The sequence below is a fragment of the Balaenoptera physalus genome (genome assembly GCF_965194825.1).
Source record: "Balaenoptera physalus genome assembly, chromosome: 7".
NCBI lineage: Eukaryota > Metazoa > Chordata > Mammalia > Artiodactyla > Balaenopteridae > Balaenoptera > Balaenoptera physalus.
The window spans coordinates 666,316-684,082 of NC_138886.1; the positions used below are offsets into that span (position 1 = coordinate 666,316).

The window sequence follows — 17,767 nt, forward strand, 5'->3', positions numbered from 1 at the left end:
TGGGCGGGCTCTGGGCGGGAGCCTTGCATTGGGTGGACTTCAGCTCTAGGGGCGGGGCCTCGGGTAGGGGGTGGGACCTAGTGGCCGGTACCACCTTGGGTACGCGCCTCGGGAGTTGGTGGGGAGATGAGCAAAGCCCTTGCCGAGGCTGGACGCCCAGTCCTCCCCTGGCCGGGGCTGCCGCAGTTACCCTGCCTTCGCACCAGGGCCCCATAAGCACCCCGCTGCCCCTCCCACGGGGCACCTGCTCACTAGCACACATGCTCTCGCTGAATGGTGGAGGACACCGAGGCGCAGGCGCTAGCCTGAGATCGCAAAGAGCGGCAAAGTCAAGGCCTATGGGCCACGGATGCCTCTCCAGCCTGTTTTGCCCGCGTGGGGCCCTTTATCAGGAACGCCGACCTTTCCGGGCTCTGCTGCCTGCAGGACTTGGGGCTAGGTCTATAGCCAGGTGCAGTCTGGCCTGTACAGAGCAGAGGAGCTGTGGCCAGAAGGGGCTGGGACTGTCCAGGGTTAGGTGCATGGCCCAGTGCTGATCAAAGGAGTGCCAGCATGCCACGTGGTGGCCCTGGCAGGTTAGGGAAAGGCTCTCTGGAGGCCCATGCAGCCCTGGTCCCTTGCCCTGTATTTGTCAGCATGTCCTCTGTCCTCCCTCTCACCTGAGAGCTCCTCACAGGCAGAGGGCGTATCACAGGGGGGGCAGGGAAGCCTGGCCTGAGGAAGAAGCAGAAAGGAATGGGGCCTCTGTGCTGGGTGCGGTCAGGTTAGCACACAACTCTGTGACAACGGGACACGTGCTGACCTGCTGGAATGCCGGAAAGGGCCACCCCACCCTGTGTAGGTGCGTGTCCTCCCTGAGCTGCCCCATGGCGGCCTGTCCAGCTGTTTGACCTTCCACCTACCCCTCACACCACCCATCTGTCCAACTGTCCTGTCCTTGGAGCATTCGCCCAACTACCGTTCCTCCCTCCCTTCACTCCTCTGGTCGTCGCTTGCCCGCCCCTGCTCACCCTCTTCTGTCACATCGCGGTCTGTGAGCCTGCCAGCGCTGGAACAGCCTGCTGCACCTGTGATCCAGAAACCCCTGGAGGCATTCCCACTGGGGGCCCAGTGGAAGGACAAGCAGAGACCCTGACTCTGGGGGGGACACAAGGCAGTCCCACGGTGGGGTCCTGGGAACCAGCTTTCATGACCAACCCCGGGCTCTCTCCTCCCCTTCCTCCCTCTGGCATTGTGAGAGCTCAAAGCAGGCTTTCCCTTCCAGAATTGAGGCGGGGGGCTTGACTAGGACCCAGGCTCAGCCAGACGGGGACGGGGAAAGGGGAGGCGGGAGGGGGCACGCCGCGGGGATCCTGACCCCCACGCGGCCCGCGGGGGGAGAAGGAGGGCGACCCCGAGAGCGGGCGCCAGGCCCGCGTTGGCTCGAGGGGCGGCAGAGAGACTGGCCCCGCCCCGCGGACCCCGCGCGGGTCCCCAGACGGGGGGGTGGCGCTGCGGGCGCGGGCGGGCGCCGCGCGCACTGCGGTCCCCGCGCCTCCGCCGCAGAGCGCGCCACGCTCGGCACGCACCTGCCGCCGCCGCCGCCGCCGCCGCGCCGAGCCGAGCCCCGCGCCCCACGCCCCCGGGAGCCGCCGCGGCCCGGCCATCGCCCGAGGTCGCCGCCAGAGCCGCCGGAGCCGCCGGGCCAAGGCGCGGGCGCCGCATCCAGGCCTGCCTTTGAGACAACCTCTGCGGCGGCGGCGCGCGGCCCGGCCGGGGACGCCAGGCTGGGGCAGGTGAGTGCGGGCGGGGCGGGACAGCGCGGGGTCGCCGCTCGCCGGCCTCCACTCCTAGGCAGAGGTCGGGCCTCGGGAACGGGGACTGGGGAGGGGGCTGGGTTCCGAGTCTGGCGAGGGTAAGGGTCAGAGGTCGGGCGCCCTGTCTTTTGTGCAGGGTGAGGGTGAGGGTGAGGGTGAGGGTGGGCCCGGGCGCTGCCCTCACGCTGTCTCTCACCTGCAGCTCGGGCCCGGTGCAGGCCTCTCCTCTGCTCCCGCCGCCGCCGCCGCCGCCGCCGCCGAGCTTGCAGCCCGGGTCCTTCCGCAGCCAGGGCTCAGGCTAGCTGCCTTCCCTGGGCGCCCTGTCCTGGAGCCATGGGGCCCACCTAGCCCCTGCCTGCCCGGATGTCCCGGCCCCGGGACGGCTGATCTCGGCTGCAGGGGGACACCCCCCAACGCCCCCTCGCCAGCCTCAGCAGCCAGAGACCCCGGGTGAGCCCCTGGGCCCGGCCTCCAGCCCAGGGCAGTCTCCCACACCCCCCTGCCCCTGTTCCTCTCCTCCTCCCCCGCTCCTTCCTCCTCCTCCTCGGACTGGACCTGAGAAGCCACTGTGGCCACTGGGGGGGGCCCTTCCCCCCAAGCTCTTGCCAGCCTCCCCCAGGAGTCCACAGGGCATCCAGGGTCCCCACCAGGCCTGGCGGGACCAGGATGCTGCCCCCTCCCCTCCCCCCCCGCCCCACCCAACTCCCCCACCCACCCGAACACCCAGTCTGACTGGAGACAGCCGGATGCCGGCTGACCCTGGGCCCGAGGTGGGCAGTGGCTGGCCGGGCTTCCTCATGTCCTGCCTGAAGGGCCCCCATGTCATCCTCAAGATGGAGGCCATGAAGATGGTCCACCCTGAGAAGTTCCCCGAGCTGCAGGTGGCCGCCCCCTGCTTCCCACCTGCACCCCGGCCCACCCCCGCTCTGGCACCCAAGAGAGCCTGGCCCTCAGACACAGAGATCATCGTCAACCAGGCCTGTGGGGGGGACATGCCTGCCTTGGAAGGGGCGCCCTGCACCCCGCCACTGCCACGTCGGCCCCGCAAGGGCAGCGCGGAGCTGGGCTTCCCCCGAGTGGCGCCGGCGGACGAGGTCATCGTGAATCAGTACGTGATTCGGCCTGGCCCTGCGGCCTCAGGGGCCTCCGCGGCAGCGGCAGCAGCTGCAGGAGAGCCTCTGGAGTGCCCCACCTGCGGGCACACGTACAACGTCACGCAGCGGCGGCCCCGCGTGCTGTCCTGCCTGCACTCTGTGTGTGAGCAGTGCTTGCAGATTCTCTACGAGTCTTGCCCCAAGTACAAGTTCATCTCCTGTCCCACGTGCCGCCGCGAGACTGTGCTCTTCACTGACTACGGCCTGGCTGCGCTGGCCGTCAACACGTCCATCTTGAGCCGCCTGCCACCCGAGGCACTGACCGCTCCGTCCGGTGGCCAGTGGGGGGGCGAGCCTGAGGGCAGCTGCTACCAGACCTTCCGGCAGTACTGCGGGGCCGCGTGCACCTGCCACGTGCGGAACCCGCTGTCTGCCTGCTCCATCATGTAGCGCCCGCCCGCCCGCCACCGCCCACCAGTCCTCGCTCGCTGCTTCTTCAGGGATCTGGCCCTGCCCTGTTGCCCACTGACCCCTTGCCCACCACAGCTTCTGGCCCCCACCCACGTGGCACTGTCGCTGCAGCCAACTTTGCCATTAAAACTCTGCCAAAGTCTGCACCTCGTTCCCTGGACTGAAGCCTAGGCCTGCACACAGGCCTGGGCCAGGGTGGTCACCCAGGCCTGCGGCCCCGACAGGGTCCAGGCTGGAGCAGCCAGAGGGAGGCCCAGCGCTGTTTGGGGTCAGCCTGGTCTGCTCGCTGGGGGCCAGTCTGGTCCAGGCACGCTGCTCAGGAGGGCTGGGCCTGACTGTGTGTGTGTGTGTGTGTGTGTGTGTGTGTGTGTGTGTGTGTGTGTGTGTGTGTGTGTGTGTGTGTGTGTGTGTGTGTGTGTGTGTGTGTGTGTGTGTGTGTGTGTGTGTGTGTGTGTGTGTGCGCGCGCGCGTGTGAACGCCTCATACCTCTGTGTGGAGCCAGCCTCCTGTATGTGCCAGGCAGGACTGTGGGGGCAGGTGTGCAAAGCAGGCCCAGCTAGGCAAAGGGAGGACGCTTCCTCTGCACTGGCCACTGGATGTGAGTGCAGCCAACGGGGGGACAAGTCAGTCCAGCTGGCCCCTGGTGCCTACCTGACCCTCTGAGGTTGTGTGAGAATGGCCTTGGGGCCAGCCTGGGCTGGGGTTGGGACAAAGGCTGGCCGCAGTCACGATCAGGTATGAGGACCGGAGGGCCTCCTGTCTGGCAGTGGGACGACCTGGATTTGGAGAAGGAACTTTGTCGCCTGGTTGGTGAAGGCAGGGTAAAGATGACAGCGATGTAGCAACAACAGTATCAGTAGCAGCTACCGTTTATTACCGAGAGCCATCTCGCGCGCTGGGCACAGGGCTCAGCATGTCACCAACGAGCCCAGGAGGTGGTGCTGTGACGGCGCCTGTCCTTCAGATAAAGGCCCCGGCTCCACGATGGGAGGTCATAGAGGAGGCAGGGGCAGAGCTGGGGCCCAGCTTGGTGCTCTGTGTCTCCAGGACCTGGCTGGGCCCATGTCCCTTGAAGCTGAGGGGCATGTGCTGACCCTCGGGCTGCTCAGGGCCGCCACTCGGATCCTGACTGGCCAGGTGAGCAGGCCCTTTGTGGGCTGGGCCTGTGCGGCAGGGGACCTCCCCTCGGTTACCCTGACCTTCAGGGAACACACGCTGGCCCTTATCTGGAACGTGGGCAGGTGGGGGGCCTGCAGCCCCAGCCCAGGGCTCCGCCCACTCCAAGGACTCAGGCCTCTGTTCACTTTCGTGTCCATTGCACCCGTCCCATCCCCCTCCTGCAGGCAGGCCAGGCGGGAGGGCGGAGACAGCCCAGCAGCAGTGTGAGGCCTCTCTGTCCATCAAGGGGCACTTGGGGCCCTGGTCACAGACCTCCTCCAGTGCTGTCCTGGGCACCAGTGGCTCATGTCCGGGCAGCAGGGCAGTCTGGAGTCTCTGGCTGGGTCAGATGCTGAACACAGGCTCCTGGGTGGCCCTGACCGGGTCCTGGGTCTTGGTTGAAGGCTAGTGCCCCGGTCAACTGGGTCCTTCTTCAGCCTGGCCATCGGGCCTCAGGGCAAGGTGCTCCCAAGGCCCCATGGCACCAAGGCTTGGGCCAGCCTGGGCCTCCTGTCCGCTGGCGGCCATGGCTGTCCCAGACCCGGGCCGTGCTGGTGGCAGACGTGACGGGCTCTGCTTAGCGGCGGGAGCTGTCCAGCAGCACGAAGAGCAGCCCCAGCAGCATGAGCGGCGCGAAGATGAGCAGCAGGCCCAGCAACTCGAGGGCCAGCAGGCCCAGCAGCGCCAGGCGGCGGGCGCAGGGCCCCCGTTCCCGCAGGGCCCAGAGCCGGGAGCCCAGGCAGGGCGGGCAGGGCAGGAAGGGCAGGCAGCCTCGGCTGCCCACAGGCCCCGGCAGGAAGCGCAGCTGGTAGCGGTGCTCTAGGGAGGCCCAGGGCCCGGAGCCCCGGCGGGGGGGCACGGGGAGGGCAGCGGGCGCAGGGCGCTGGGGCCCATCGGCCTGTAGCAGCTCCTCCTGCAGCCGGCAGATCGCCCACTCGAGCATGGGTGTTTTCTGGCGACACAGAGGGCAGCACACCCGGCCCAGGTCAGCACTGGGGGTTGCACCCAGCAGCCGGTGCAGGCAGCCCGCACACAGGCCGTGGCCGCAGTTCAGCAGGGCGAGGCGGTGCTCCCCGGGCCCGTAGGGCTCTGTGCAGATGGGGCACTCCTCCTCCTCCCGCTCCTCCTCCTCGTCCTCTGTGGGCCCGGCCCAGGGGCGGGCCGTGGCTGCGGCCCCCAGCAGGGCTTCACTGTCCGGAGTCCTGGGACCCTGGGGGCTCCCAAGGGCCCCGCTGTCCGACCCATCATCTACCAGCACTTGGCGCAGTGGGTCCAGGCGCTCAGGGCCCAGGGAGGCCAAAGGCGGACTGGTGAGCCGAGAGCTGAGGTCAGCAGGGCCATAAGTGGGGGCCCCAGGGCACAGTTCAGGGGCGGTGACTCCAGGGCAGGGGTCGGGACGGGTGGGTGGGGACCCCAGGGCGGCGACGGGGGAGGCTGGGGCTGTGAAGGTCAGTGTGGCCCTCTGGGGCTGGGGCACGGCCTGGCACTGACCTGGCAGCAACTGTCACCTCCTCCTGGCTCCAGGCCCTACTCACGAGTAAACTTCACTCGGGCCCCAATAGCCGTGCCAGCTCCGGGCAGCTCCTGGGCCCAGCGTGCCGTCCCGTCCCCAAGAGGGTCTGCCAGGCCCAGCCGCAGCGATCCCTGTGTCAGCCAGCTGTAATCTAGGCGGCGGCGCTGTGGGCAGGCCAGCCTAACTCCTCCAGCAGGAATTCCACTCCCGGGGCGGGGACACTACGCACACGTCCCTCCCCCACCGGCCTGGGCCACGCCCCTCCCCTCCCGCCCGAGGCCGCGCCCCCTCCCTCCCAGGGCCCTGGGCTGCTCTGCCCTGGGCTGGGAGGGGATGGTCGATGCCAGCCTTGCCGGGTGCCTCTCCAGGCCTCCCCCTACTGGGCCGTCAGGGCCAGGGCAGAGCTTGTACAAGGTGGGCAAACAGCTGGCACCCACCGCGTGAGAATAGGGCACCGAGGTGTGGGGCTGAGCAACGGTGCCCTCGTGCCCAGCAGGGCAGGCTATTCCATCGGGACGAGCTGTGGGCCCACCCACCAGCTGAGAAGCACGACGGCACAAGGAAGAGCAGGTAAGAAGCGGCCACCCAGAGCCCATCCTTTATTGCTCAGGCTGTAAGGTGGGGGCTGCCTGGGGGTCTCCTCCTGCTGCTTGGGGACTGTGCAGGAAGGAGAGTTGACTGTCCTCCCAGCTGGGATTGGACAGGGAGAGAGGTAACAGTGGCCTCCAGAGAGCAGCGGTCAGAATGGCTGCGGCCAACGGCGGGACGGCTCCTCAGGCCCACGTCTCAGTCTGGAAACGCAGGGTCCGCTGGAGCCTGGCGAGGTAGGCGGCCGCGGCGGGGCCAGAGAGCCCGCCCTCCTCCTGGAAGATGGACGTCAGGGCGTCCGACACATCAGCTGGCATGTACTTGGCGTTGCTGGAGGGAGAGGCAGGCTAGGGCTCAGCACGGGCGCAGTCCCCAGGGGGCTGGCCCCCCGCCACGACCTGCGCCCGGGCTCACCCCGCCAGGTAGAAGTGAGCGCCCCGGAGATCCAGCAGCCCCCACACCAGCGGCCCGAGCTCCCGGAGCCGGTGCTGCACGTACACCTTCTGCTCCTGCAGAGCGGGGCGAGGCGGTGAGTCTGCGCCCCCCGCGTCCCTCCCCGCCCCCCCACACCCACCTGCTCCCGGGAGAAGGCCGTGACGAGAGTCAGGCAGCCCCGTGTCTGCAGCTCCGTCCACTCGGCCTCCCAGTAGAAGTCCTGGTCCCGCTGGCGGCAGCCGAAGAACAAGACATTTCCTGGGGAAGCATGGGGGCCTTGAGCCAGGACTTGGACCCTCGAGGTTCAGCCCGGCCGCCACCCCACCCGAGACTCTGTGCTCACCAGTCTCACCCTGGGCCACTCGCTCCTGGATGGCTGCTCGGAAGGGGGCCACACCAGTGCCCGGCCCCACCATGATCACAGGCGTGTCTGGTGTCTTTGGGAACGTCAGGCCCCCAGACCGCACCCACAGGGGCACCCGAACAGGTCCTATCGCGGGAGGGAGGCGGCGTGAAGCAGCTCGGAGGCCCAGGGCCCTAGCCCAGGACTGGCTGTGGTGCACGCGGGGGAACGGGACCCTGCGCACAGCCCCCCGCCCCAGAGAGCCAGGGTCACCTTGCCCGGGGTCCAGAGACGCCAGCCAGTTGGAGCAGAGGCCCCGGCGGGGCTCCTTGAGGCGTGTCTGGTACTGCACCACTGCCACGAGAATCTGCAGCCTGGAGGGGTGGGCCTGGGGGAGGGGACAGTGGGTACCCTGCCCTGCTTCAGGCTCCAGCCACTTCCCCCGGCTGGTCCCGGTGGCCGGTGAGGGTTGGAGGAGGCCCAGAGCCCTCACACAGGGCCCCGCTGCCCACCCTGGTGGCCCCAGGCCCGGCTATCCCGAGGCCGGCCCCTCACCAGCAGAGAAGAGGCAATGGAGAAGGCCCGCGGCCGGATCAGGGGAATGAGGTCCAACAGGTAGTCCGGGGGGATGGCGCCAGCCGTGTGTGGGAAGTCGCACAGCACCTGGCAGAGACAGCCTCAGGAGGGCTGCGGCTGGACGGCCACAACCGCCCGCCCGCCCACCCGCCCCTGCCCGCACCTCCAGGACCGTCCTGCGGGGCCGGGTGCAGTACTCGCACAGATCCTCCTGGCCCTGGGCCGAGCTGAGCTCCAGCAGCTTCTCCCGCTCCAGCTCATGGCAGGAGAGGCAGGCCAAGAGCTCGAAGAAGGAGCGGCGGGGGACGCTGGCGATGTCCAGGTACTGGGACACGAGGCGCTGAATGGAGCAGGGCTGGGGCAGCCGCGCGGGGCAGGGGACACCTGCAGCGGGGAACGGGAGGCTGGGGGTGGCTGGGGACGCGGGGTGGGGGCAGCCCGGGGGCTGGGGACGCAGAAGAGGGCACAGCGCACAGGTGGCGGCGGCGGCGGCGGGGGCTTACCCGGCTCCCGGGGCTGCAGTGTGAAGTGCTGGGCAGGGTCCAGGCCCAGCGCCTGGCAGAACTGCTGGACGTGGCTGGCCGTGTTCTCGGGCTGGATCAGCACCACGTCGCCGGCCACAAAGCTGTGGGGGACACCCAGGGCTCTGGGGAAACTTCAGAGGAAGGAAGGAAGCAAGCGGCCAGGGAGGGCTGGGAGCGTCCTTGGTCCCCCCTCCCCGGCCGCCGTCTCTCTTCTCTGCCCCGCTGAGTGCCCGCTTTGGAAGAGTACCTGCTGAACCCCAGACCACGGTCCCCCCTGCTGCGGCCGCACCCTCCACGGGTCCCCAGGATCAACCCTCACCTGACCCCAGAGCCCGTGATGTCGAACTCAATCAGCCGAACATCCTGGAAGTGTGAGGGGCCGGTGACCCTCTGATTGGTGACCATGGGTGCCAGGAAGGGCTGTAGCTCTGAAGGGGGTCCCTGAGGGTCTGTCCCGGTCACACACAGCTCCTCAGAGCACGTGCTGGGGACCTCCTGGAGGAACTTCAGGGTGAACTTGGAGGGCCAACTGTGAAGGGGGAAGACACTTGTTGGACCACTGGCCAGCCTGGATGAGCGGCCAAGGGAGGCCCGTGGCCAGGCCAGGCCTGCTGCACCTGCAGGCACCGCCCCAAGGCCACACTTACGGGACTCCGGGCGGGGTCAGGCTGAGGTCAAGGGGCAAAGGGTGCGGCCCCAGCACCTTCTCCCACAGGTCGTGCAGCCAGGGGTCGATGGTGGCGTCGGGCCTGCAGAGAGCACGTACATGCTGGCCTGGGGACCCTGCTCCCGGCTGGGCCTGCAGGAGGGTCCCCCCCCGCAACTCACCCCAGCTCGTGCTGGTCATCGCCCAGGCACACGGGCAGGAGAGCGCTGCCCCCGAGCTGCAGCAGCCGTCGGTGCAGCTTCTTGGCCACAAAGTTGAACCTACGGAGAGACGGAGGCTGGCGCTGACCCGGGCCCCAGGCGGGGGCAGGAGGGAAGCGCCCAGCTGGCTGCGCAGGGTGGAGGGTCCCAAGTCTTCCTGGGGTCACTTCGCTGCTCCCTGAAGGGCAGCTCCTCGCGGGGCCACTGTCAACGGAAGGGTCTCTCACCCCTCCTGTGGGCGTGCCCACGAGCAGGCACCGATGTCTACGTGACGCACTGAACAAAACCCCCGAGCCCCCGTAGGCGGGGACAACTAGGCCGCCCATTTCCTGTCCTTTTCACCGCGACGACGGCAGGCCTCACGCTGCGTCTGGCTCCGGAGGTGTCTGTACCCGGTGACCCTGCCCTCAGTTCCTGTGCTGCACAGTTACCGGTTTTAACATTGCGGGAACCTGACGCCATGCGTACCCTTGAACACAAAGCCCTCTGTACTTCCCCAAGACATAACGCAAAGCAACAGCGTTCTCTGCTTAGGACACGGCTACGTCGTGAAAACGTTGAAAGAAAAAAAAGCAGAGGCGGGCAGTCACATGGCCACGTCCAGGGAAGTGCTGGCTTCAGGGCGGCTCCCAGGGGCTGGGGACTTTTGTGCCCGCCACCTGTCTGCAGCTCACTGTTCTGTGTGCTCTTCGTAAGCCCAAATGTCTCACGAAAGGCTTTTTATAAAAGTGGGGGAAGAGCCAGGTAGGCCTTTGTTGCCCTGCGTCACACGGTGACAGATGATGCTGGCTCAGACCTTGGACGTCCGGCTCCGATCATCACCTCCCGCCCTGGAAGGCGCCTTGGGCGTGGCCCCAGCCCGGCCCCCACCTTGCTGCCCTGCCCACTTCCTGCACGGATCTCGCCTGCCCTCCGAGCCCTGGGGTCTCTGGCCACGGAGGAAGTGCCCGTCAGGGAGCATCTGTGGGACGAGGACGCATGGCCAGGGCCACGTCCCAAAGTGGGAGCCCTGGGGGCTGGGTCACCCAGCCCTCTGCCAGGACACCTTGTGCTTGACCCCAAAGACAGTCCCTGTGGGCCAGCAGCCTGCCCGCCCTTACTCACTTGGCGTAAGATGAGTCCCCAAGGCCCAGGACAGCAAAGTCCATCTGACAGAGGGACGTCGATGGCAGGTTCCTCCGGAAGATGAACCTCCAGAAGTTCTACAGCAGGAGAGACCGAGCCCAAGTCCCTCTCCTTCCCTGATCACAGGGTCACCCACTGGGCAGCCCGTGCAGGAGCACATCCCGTCCCACGCCCTGCCCTGGCCTCCCTGCAGGCTGACAGAAGTGCTTTAAACAAAGCTCCCCTTCACCTTTGGCCACTGGTGACCTGAGCCCTGAGACACTGCCCTCTGGGTACGGTCCAGGTTTCGCCTCACAGCCCACCTCCCTTCTGCTTTGTACCTGGCCAGACAGAGGCCCCCTGGGGTGGAGGGGTCCTGGGCCTGTCGGGGCACAATTCTGCCTCCTGGCCCTGGACCGCTCCCTGAACTTCTCAAGACTTTCCTGCATGGGCCACCGCTGGGGACCACGCCTGCTCTGCCTCCTGAGACCCCCTGCTCATTCCTGCTTAGACCTTGTCTCAGGCAGGCTGTGGAGCCCCCCAGGGTGCTTCCTGAGAATGGGTCCAGAGAAGATGCAATTCCCACGGCTTATGTCTGAAAATGCCTGGCTTCCCCTCACACTGACTGGTAGACAACAGGGCACACTTTAGATGAAATCATCTTCCCCAAGAGCCTGAAGCTTTGCTCTGAGCTGGTCCAACTGGGTGATCGCTGCTGAGAAGCCAGCGCCCCTCTGTGCCCTGATCTGTCCCCCGCCAGACACCTGGGCACTCTCTGCGCCCAACAGCTGAAACCCACGTGAGACGTGTGTCAGTGGGAGCCCTGTTCACACCCCACGGGCCCTTCCTGGGCACATGGCGGGCTCGCGGGCTGGAGACTTGTCCTTCAGTCTTGTTGCTTTCCTTGGTAATTCCCTCACCACTCTTCCCGTTTCGAGGCTACTGGAATAATCTCGGAATTCTAATATTATCTTTCTTGTTTCTTATCTTCTTGTTATATTCTCTCGGAGAATTTCTCAATGTTATCTTCTGATCTGGTATCATTTTAAGCAGTGTTTCCTCATCCGTAGCTCTGCCCCGGTTTTGCGTTTCTGTCCCAAGGGTGCCAAGCTCGCCCTTCTCGCAGACGGAACCCTGGCTGCTCTGCCTCGGCTCCTCCGGGCTCTGCTTGTGCTTCTCTTGGCCACTGTCCTTCACGGGGGTCTTTCCTCGAGCGCGTGGTCATTCTTTCTGCTCTATGTGTACTTAAGAATCTGATAGAGGGGGCTTCCCTGGTGGCGCAATGGTTAAGAATCCACCAGCCAGGGCTTCCCTGGTGGCACAGTGGTTGAGAATCCGCCTGCCAATGCAGGGGACACGGGTCAAGCCCTGGTCCGGGAAGATCCCACATGCCGCAGAGCGATGAAGCCCGTGCGCCACAACTACTGAGCCTGCACTCTAGAGCCCGCGTGCCACAACTACTGAAGCCCGTGCTCCGCAACAAGAGAAGCCACCGCAAGGAGAAGCCCGCGCACCGCAATGAAGAGTAGCCCCTGCTCGACACAACTAGAGAAAGCCCGCGCGCAGCAACGGAGACCCAATGCAGCCAAAAAACAAACAAATAAATAAATAAATTTATTTAAAAAAAAAAAAAAAAGCTGATAGAAAACCCCAAGTTCGCGCCTGTCACCAGTGGGGCAAGGCCCTGGCTGCCTGGGAGGGCACACCTGGCCAGTGTCCTCAGAGGACCGTGACAAGGAGGCTGGGGTCTTCCTGTTTAGTGCGCAGCCGGTCCCCGGGCCCCTGGTCTGAGCCGCTCAAAGAAGCCTCCAGTCTGTGCTATGTTGGGAGGGCCCCATTCTGACCACTTCCATAGGGTGTCCATTCCGGCACTCTGCCCTCCTTTATCCACCCTCATCCCAGTGTGACTGTCACCACCTTCATGCTGTTGGATTCCGACGTGAAGTCTGCACCTCTGCCAGCTGACCTGATGGAGGTCTTCATGGCCTCCCCCGCCCCACCCTGCGTCTCTGGCATCCACCATCCTCCTGCCTTTGATCTCCCAGACTTGCCTCCTCTCCCGTGCGTGCTCCTGTGTGGGCCCTCCCACAGCAACCCCACTCCAACCCAGTTCTTCCACCTTCTGCCTCCTTTCCCCCACCAACATTTAAACAGGCCTGGGTTTCTCCATCTCACGAGTATCCTCTTTCTAATCCCTTAGCCCCACTCACAGCAGTAAGCTTTTTTGAATTGTTTAGTGTACAGACGTTCTTCAAAGCTTCTCTCCGCGAGATCACCAGCAGTCCCCTTGCTGACAAACCCCAGCAATGCCTCTCAGGCCTTATCCTACTTCATTTCCCTGCAGCTTTGAGTGCCGGAGACCATCCTCTGGAAACAGTCAACTCTCTGCCCTTGACCTTGGAGACGGTGTGCTCCCTCTTCTTGCTGCTGGGGCCACTTTCCCGCCCCTCACAGGCTCTTCTCCACCTTCCACGCCCTTCGTGCTTAGGGCAGCTGCCCTGGGGGAGGCAGGCGCTCCCTTCCTCTCGCCTCCACGTTTTGGTCATTGTGACATCCACCTCCACCCAGGATCGTCACCGGAGCTCCAGACCAGCTGCGCGTCTCCACTTGGATGATGTCCAGGCACCTCACCCTCCCTATTCTCTTGCTTCTGTGCCTGGAACCACCATCCATCCTACTACCTGAGCCCAAATTCCTGTCTTGATTCCATCTTCTTTCTCATCTTTGAGATATGATTACACATTCGATCAACTCTACCTTAACATCTCTGGAGTGGGTCCACTTTCCTCTACTCTGCCACCATCCTGGCTCAAGCCACCAGGCTCTTGGCTGCGCTCTGCTCCCCCACCATGGTCCCTGCTCTCCTGCAGACTGTTCCCCCTGCAGACAAGTGCTAGTTTTGCTAGAATACGAACGTGACCACGTCATCCCATGGGTTCCATGGCCCTTTGTTTCAAGTCCATCTGCCTCCCTATGACTGCTGGGCTTCTTGGGATCCGACCTGGCTGCCTGCCCCTTTCTCCTCTCCAACCTCGACCATCCTGAGCTGCTTTCTGCTCATCCAAGAGGCTGGGCTGTTTTTCTCCTCTGCAGAGGCTGCTCCCTCTTTCCTGGTGCCTGGCTAGCCCTCACTTATCCTTTAGGACTTAGCCTATACTCCTTTCCTCCAGAAAGCTCTCCCTGAACTCCCAGAATGAACTAGATAGCCCTTATTAATGCTCCCATAACATTTGGCACTTTCCCTGGAAGCATGCACTTCCTGGCATTGTAACTACCCATTCAACTCTTTTGTTTTTGCTATATTTTGAGCTCCGAAAGGGTAGAAATGTGACTACTGGGGTCATAGCTAGATTCCCAGCACTAGATTATGCTTGGAATACAGTGTGTGCTCAAAAGATAGTCAAAGAACCAAAGAATGTTCCCTGAAGGTCAGTTTTGAAATACACACAAGACCCATAACAGATTTATATATAATCCTGGAAAAACATGAAAAGCTAAAGTGGTAGCCTGTGAAGAGTTTACTAAGGAGGACAACCAGAGCCCCCAGCTCCACCTAAAGATCTCCTCCCAAATCCACGGCTGACGTGCAGCAGATATAGTAGGGCAACTATTTATTGTGCTTCTCAAGACTTTCCAGGCAATGAAAATGGGGTGAGGGCCGAAGGCAGGGATCTGAGCTCCTAAGCACAGTAAGCCACTTCAGGTCAGCCTTACCTTCATGTTGTCCGGGGGCTCTCCTTGGCCTGTAGTTGCACAAACAAATATCACCAGGGGCTCATTTATCAGATTCACCTCAACAAAAAGACACACATGTAAGGCCTCGGGCTGTAATGACCAGGCATCCTCCCAGCAGCCTGGCTCCGTCTCCTTCACTCAGAGAGATGGGGCAAATGTACTTAGCACCCGCGAACGGCTGGCCTGCCTTCTCTCTTTCAGGCTCCACCCTCCTACCTCACCGCCTCCTCCAGGTGCTAAGCTGGCCGCTGTTCCCGAGCTTTCTCGGCCCCTAAATCTGCCGTAACGGAAGGGCCCGCTCTCAGACAAAACGCGGCGCGCTAGGGTCGAGGGCTCTGGGGGCCGGCACCCCAAGCCTGCTGGGTCTCCCCGCCGAGGCCCAGGGAGCCCTCACCACGGGGTAGGAGTCCAGGGCCTGCACCCGGCAGCCGAGCTCCCTGCGCCAGGCCTCGCGGCTCAGCCTCTCCGACACATCTTGGGCTGTGCCCGTCTGGCTGCCGAAGAGCACCAGAAGCCGCGTGTTCGGCATCGGGGTGCGCCCCGGGGACCCCTGCATTCAGAAACTGGACCGGCAGGCAGCTCCCGCTGGCCCTGGCGGCCGGGATCGGCTCGGACTTCCGACTTCCGGCGTCGGCCGGAAGTGACGCCCTTGGGGCGCGCCCAGCGGGGCATGGCGTCCGAGCAAGGTGGTCGTCGGCTGGCGGTCAGTGCTGGGTCCCGGGCGGGGGCCGGGGGATCGGCTGCGTACCGGGGCCGACGGCCGGGGCAGGCGGGTCCGCTTTCTGCCTCTCGCTGGCTGCGGCGGCGACGGCGGCAGGCGCCAGCGAGGCCCGTGGGGAGCGGCGGCGCAGCCTGGCGGGTGGGACCATCGGCCGGGCCCTGGCCCGCGCTCAACCGGCGCGATGCTTTTCTCGCTCCGGGAGCTGGTGCAGTGGCTGGGCTTCGCTACCTTCGAGATCTTCGTGCACCTGTTGGCGCTGTTGGTGTTCTCCGTGCTGCTGGCCCTGCGTGTGGACGGCCTGGCTCCCGGCCTCTCCTGGTGGAACGTGTTCGTGCCCTTCTTCGCCGCTGACGGGCTCAGCACCTACTTCACCACTATCGTCTCCGTGCGTCTCTTCCAGGATGGAGAGAAGCGGCTGGCCGTGCTCCGCCTTTTCTGGGTCCTCACGGTTCTTAGCCTGAAGTTCGTCTTCGAGATGTTGTTGTGCCAGAAGCTGGTGGAGCAGACTCGGGAGCTCTGGTTCGGCCTGATCACGTCTCCGGTCTTCATTCTTCTGCAGCTGCTCATGATCCGTGCCTGCCGGGTCAACTAGCCTCGCAGAAGATAAGCTAGAATGCGGGACCCCAGGCTGAGCTCCCACTTCTGCCGCACCAGAGGACAAGTCTGGGTCTGAAAGCCAGCTTGTGCCCCGCTGGGTGCCCAGCTTCCTCTCTATCAGTCATGTCTGAAATTGTTCCCTCAGCAGGGCTAAAAAGAGCAGCCTTGAGTCTTAAAATGTATTCCCTCTTATTTCATGCTTTGAATAGCTAATCTTGCATTGGGATCCTGAGAAGGCCAGACAGTCCTGAACTCCTCTGACAGTTGGAAACTGCATATAAGTAAAATGTCCTGATGGGCTCTGAGTATTTTCATGGATCCTGGGAAAGTACCCACTGTGCAAAGGCTGCAAAGCTGGACTCGGGCTCTCCCCTGGCCAGCAGTGCTGACCTGAGAGCTTACTGCCCCATCCCCCCGGACAAGACTTCCTTAGATGCTTGAGCTCTAAAAAGTGTAAACCAGCTTGTGTCTCCTCCCCAGTTGCACTGGGGAGGATGGCTCTTTCTTCATTCCAGCCCAGGCAGACAGGAGTATGTTGAATAAGCATGATCGGGACCCTATCTGGATATCTGTCGCCTGAGAAAAGAACTTGCTTTCAACGCGCTGCTTGGCTTCCTATCCCAGCAGATTGTAGTGTCACGACTTTTCCACCACCTCATGGCCGGCACTGTTAGTGCACCTGAGACCTTTAGGCCGTCCTAAGGGACCAGAGAGAGGAACAGGTGCTCTGACGCGCATAGCCATTGAGACCTACACATGGGAAGTTTGCAGATGGTCTCAGGCTATGCCTGTTGGCCTAAGGGCTTTGGTTTGATGCCAGTCAGGTGCCAAATGAGAACATTTGCTGAGATAAAAATAAAATAAGAGAATGTTTTGCTGAAATGCACAGTGGTTGCCTGACCTTTTGAGGGTGAAATGAGATGAATGCTGAGACGCTCCCTGCTGTGTGGTGTAGCTGGTTACAGAGCTGAGGTTGTAAGGGTGGGGGGGTGCTGGAAATTGGCTAGAGTGTGCTGGGTGGATTGGGGCCAGTTCCCTCGGAGAATCCCTGCTTCCTGCCTAGGGAGCCAAAGTGAAGACAACCCAGGTGGACCAGTGTTGAGGACCTACCAAGCAGTTTGTGTGACATCAGAGTCTTTGTGGGCCTTGCTGATCTGCAGAGCAGGGGTCAGCAGTCTGTGGCCTGGGGTCTGTTTTTGTGCTGCCCATCAGCTAAGAATAACTTCCATTTTCAAAGGGTTGTAAAAACAAAGAAGAATGTGACAGAAAGCGAATGTGGCCTGCAGTGTACAGGGTCTCTCAGTCTTGGCACAGTTGGCCTTCTGGGTCGGATCATTGCTGTGTGTGCAGAGGGAGAAGCCGTTCTGAGCATTGTAGAGTGTTTAGCGGCATCCCTGGCCTCCACTCACTAGATGCCAATAGCACCCCTCACTTGTGACAACCACAAGTGTCTCCAGACATTGCCAAGTCTCCTGGAGGACAAAACTGTCCTGGTAAGAACCACTGGGCTAAAATATTTACTGTATGGCCCTTTACAGAACATGTCTTTGGACCCTTGTTCTAGTGAAGCAGCTTCATGACTCCTGTCCTGGGATAGATGCTGCATGGCCTGAACCATCGATATGCTTGAGTTGGAGGCTGGTGTAGTTTGTGCCACAGCTACAAAAATGTCTCCTACCCAGGATTGGCATAACTTGTGTCAAAGCCAGATACAAGCTGACCATTGGGAGCGGGTTTCCTTTTCACGTTATTCTTAGTTTGTGTGTTTTGTTGCTCCCCTGTTGTGTTCTGGTAGTTCAGGATTAGGTAATCCCGTCTTCATGGAAGTGATGAGCATGAGAAGGCTCAGCTTCTTTCGGAAAGGATTTGAGCAGAGTCCTGAAGGAACACTTGACCTCTGGAAGGCTGAAATCCAGTTTCTTTTCTCCAGCTGAATAAACAGGGCTGTTAAAGTACTGTTAACGTAGTGGTAGCTGCAGACTGCCATGGGATCCAGAAGCTGAGAAGGGCCCTGGGTTGAAACCCGCCCCTGGTCTCTGCAGAGCCCCAGGCGCTCTTGCAGCCTGGTCCCTGACAGATTAGTGGTGTGGGACGCAGTAGTGCCATTTTTGAACATCTGCTGACTGTAGGGCGGGTGATGGAAAGGCAGGTAACATTTGTCCTTGCCCGTGCCCACCAATTTCGCCTTCTCTCCTTGGCTCCCACAGGCCTGAAAGATTGTGGTGGGCACTGTGCAGCCCTCCAC

At 63.1% G+C, this 17,767-nt stretch overlaps 4 protein-coding genes across 11 annotated transcripts; 2 read left to right on the forward strand and 2 right to left on the reverse strand.

Moving 5' to 3' along the window:
• Positions 1-2,542: 2,542 nt before the first annotated feature.
• RNF208 (ring finger protein 208) lies at positions 2,543-3,503 on the forward strand (the record flags this gene model as incomplete). Its single annotated transcript, XM_082470037.1, has 1 exon — positions 2,543-3,503. The coding sequence occupies one exon, from the start codon at positions 2,543-2,545 to the stop codon at positions 3,338-3,340; it is 798 nt and encodes a 265-aa protein (XP_082326163.1). The 3' UTR covers positions 3,341-3,503.
• Positions 3,504-4,214: 711 nt separating this feature from the next.
• Positions 4,215-6,023, reverse strand: LOC309664578 (ring finger protein-like; the record flags this gene model as incomplete). Its single annotated transcript, XM_082470042.1, has 1 exon — positions 4,215-6,023. A coding segment is annotated over one exon (927 nt), but the record flags the coding sequence as incomplete, so codon positions are not given.
• Positions 6,024-6,603: 580 nt separating this feature from the next.
• On the reverse strand, positions 6,604-14,810 carry NDOR1 (NADPH dependent diflavin oxidoreductase 1). 8 transcript variants are annotated; one of them, XM_082470032.1, is made up of 14 exons: positions 14,599-14,810; positions 14,184-14,261; positions 10,470-10,567; positions 9,327-9,425; positions 9,146-9,247; positions 8,818-9,027; positions 8,478-8,599; positions 8,138-8,358; positions 7,954-8,061; positions 7,672-7,786; positions 7,399-7,545; positions 7,195-7,313; positions 7,035-7,129; positions 6,604-6,895 (listed from the first exon to the last, which is right to left on the reverse strand). In XM_082470032.1, exons 1-14 carry the CDS (start codon positions 14,758-14,760, stop codon positions 6,772-6,774), a joined length of 1,800 nt encoding a protein of 599 aa, XP_082326158.1. In that variant the 5' UTR covers positions 14,761-14,810; the 3' UTR covers positions 6,604-6,771. The 8 variants fall into 8 exon arrangements, with proteins under 8 accessions (XP_082326158.1, XP_082326154.1, XP_082326153.1 ...); XM_082470028.1 differs by having other exon boundaries at positions 6,604-6,950; XM_082470027.1 differs by having other exon boundaries at positions 6,604-6,950; positions 8,478-8,620.
• A 57-nt stretch (positions 14,811-14,867) lies between these two features.
• On the forward strand, positions 14,868-16,404 carry TMEM203 (transmembrane protein 203). Its single transcript, XM_082470038.1, has one exon. It carries the CDS (start codon positions 15,107-15,109, stop codon positions 15,515-15,517), a length of 411 nt encoding a protein of 136 aa, XP_082326164.1. The 5' UTR covers positions 14,868-15,106; the 3' UTR covers positions 15,518-16,404.
• Positions 16,405-17,767: the final 1,363 nt, after the last annotated feature.

Coding starts and splice junctions, on each gene's coding strand:
- NDOR1 (XM_082470025.1), bottom strand. CDS start 14,760: ATGCAGGGGTCCCCGGGGCGCACCCCGATGCCGAACACGCGGCTTCTG. Junction 10,568..14,183: donor AGCCCCCGGACAACATGAAG/GTAAGGCTGACC, acceptor CTCCTGCTGTAG/AACTTCTGGAGGTTCATCTT. Junction 7,130..7,194: donor CGGCCTTCTCCCGGGAGCAG/GTGGGTGTGGGG, acceptor CCCGCTCTGCAG/GAGCAGAAGGTGTACGTGCA.
- TMEM203 (XM_082470038.1), top strand. CDS start 15,107: ATGCTTTTCTCGCTCCGGGAGCTGGTGCAGTGGCTGGGCTTCGCTACC.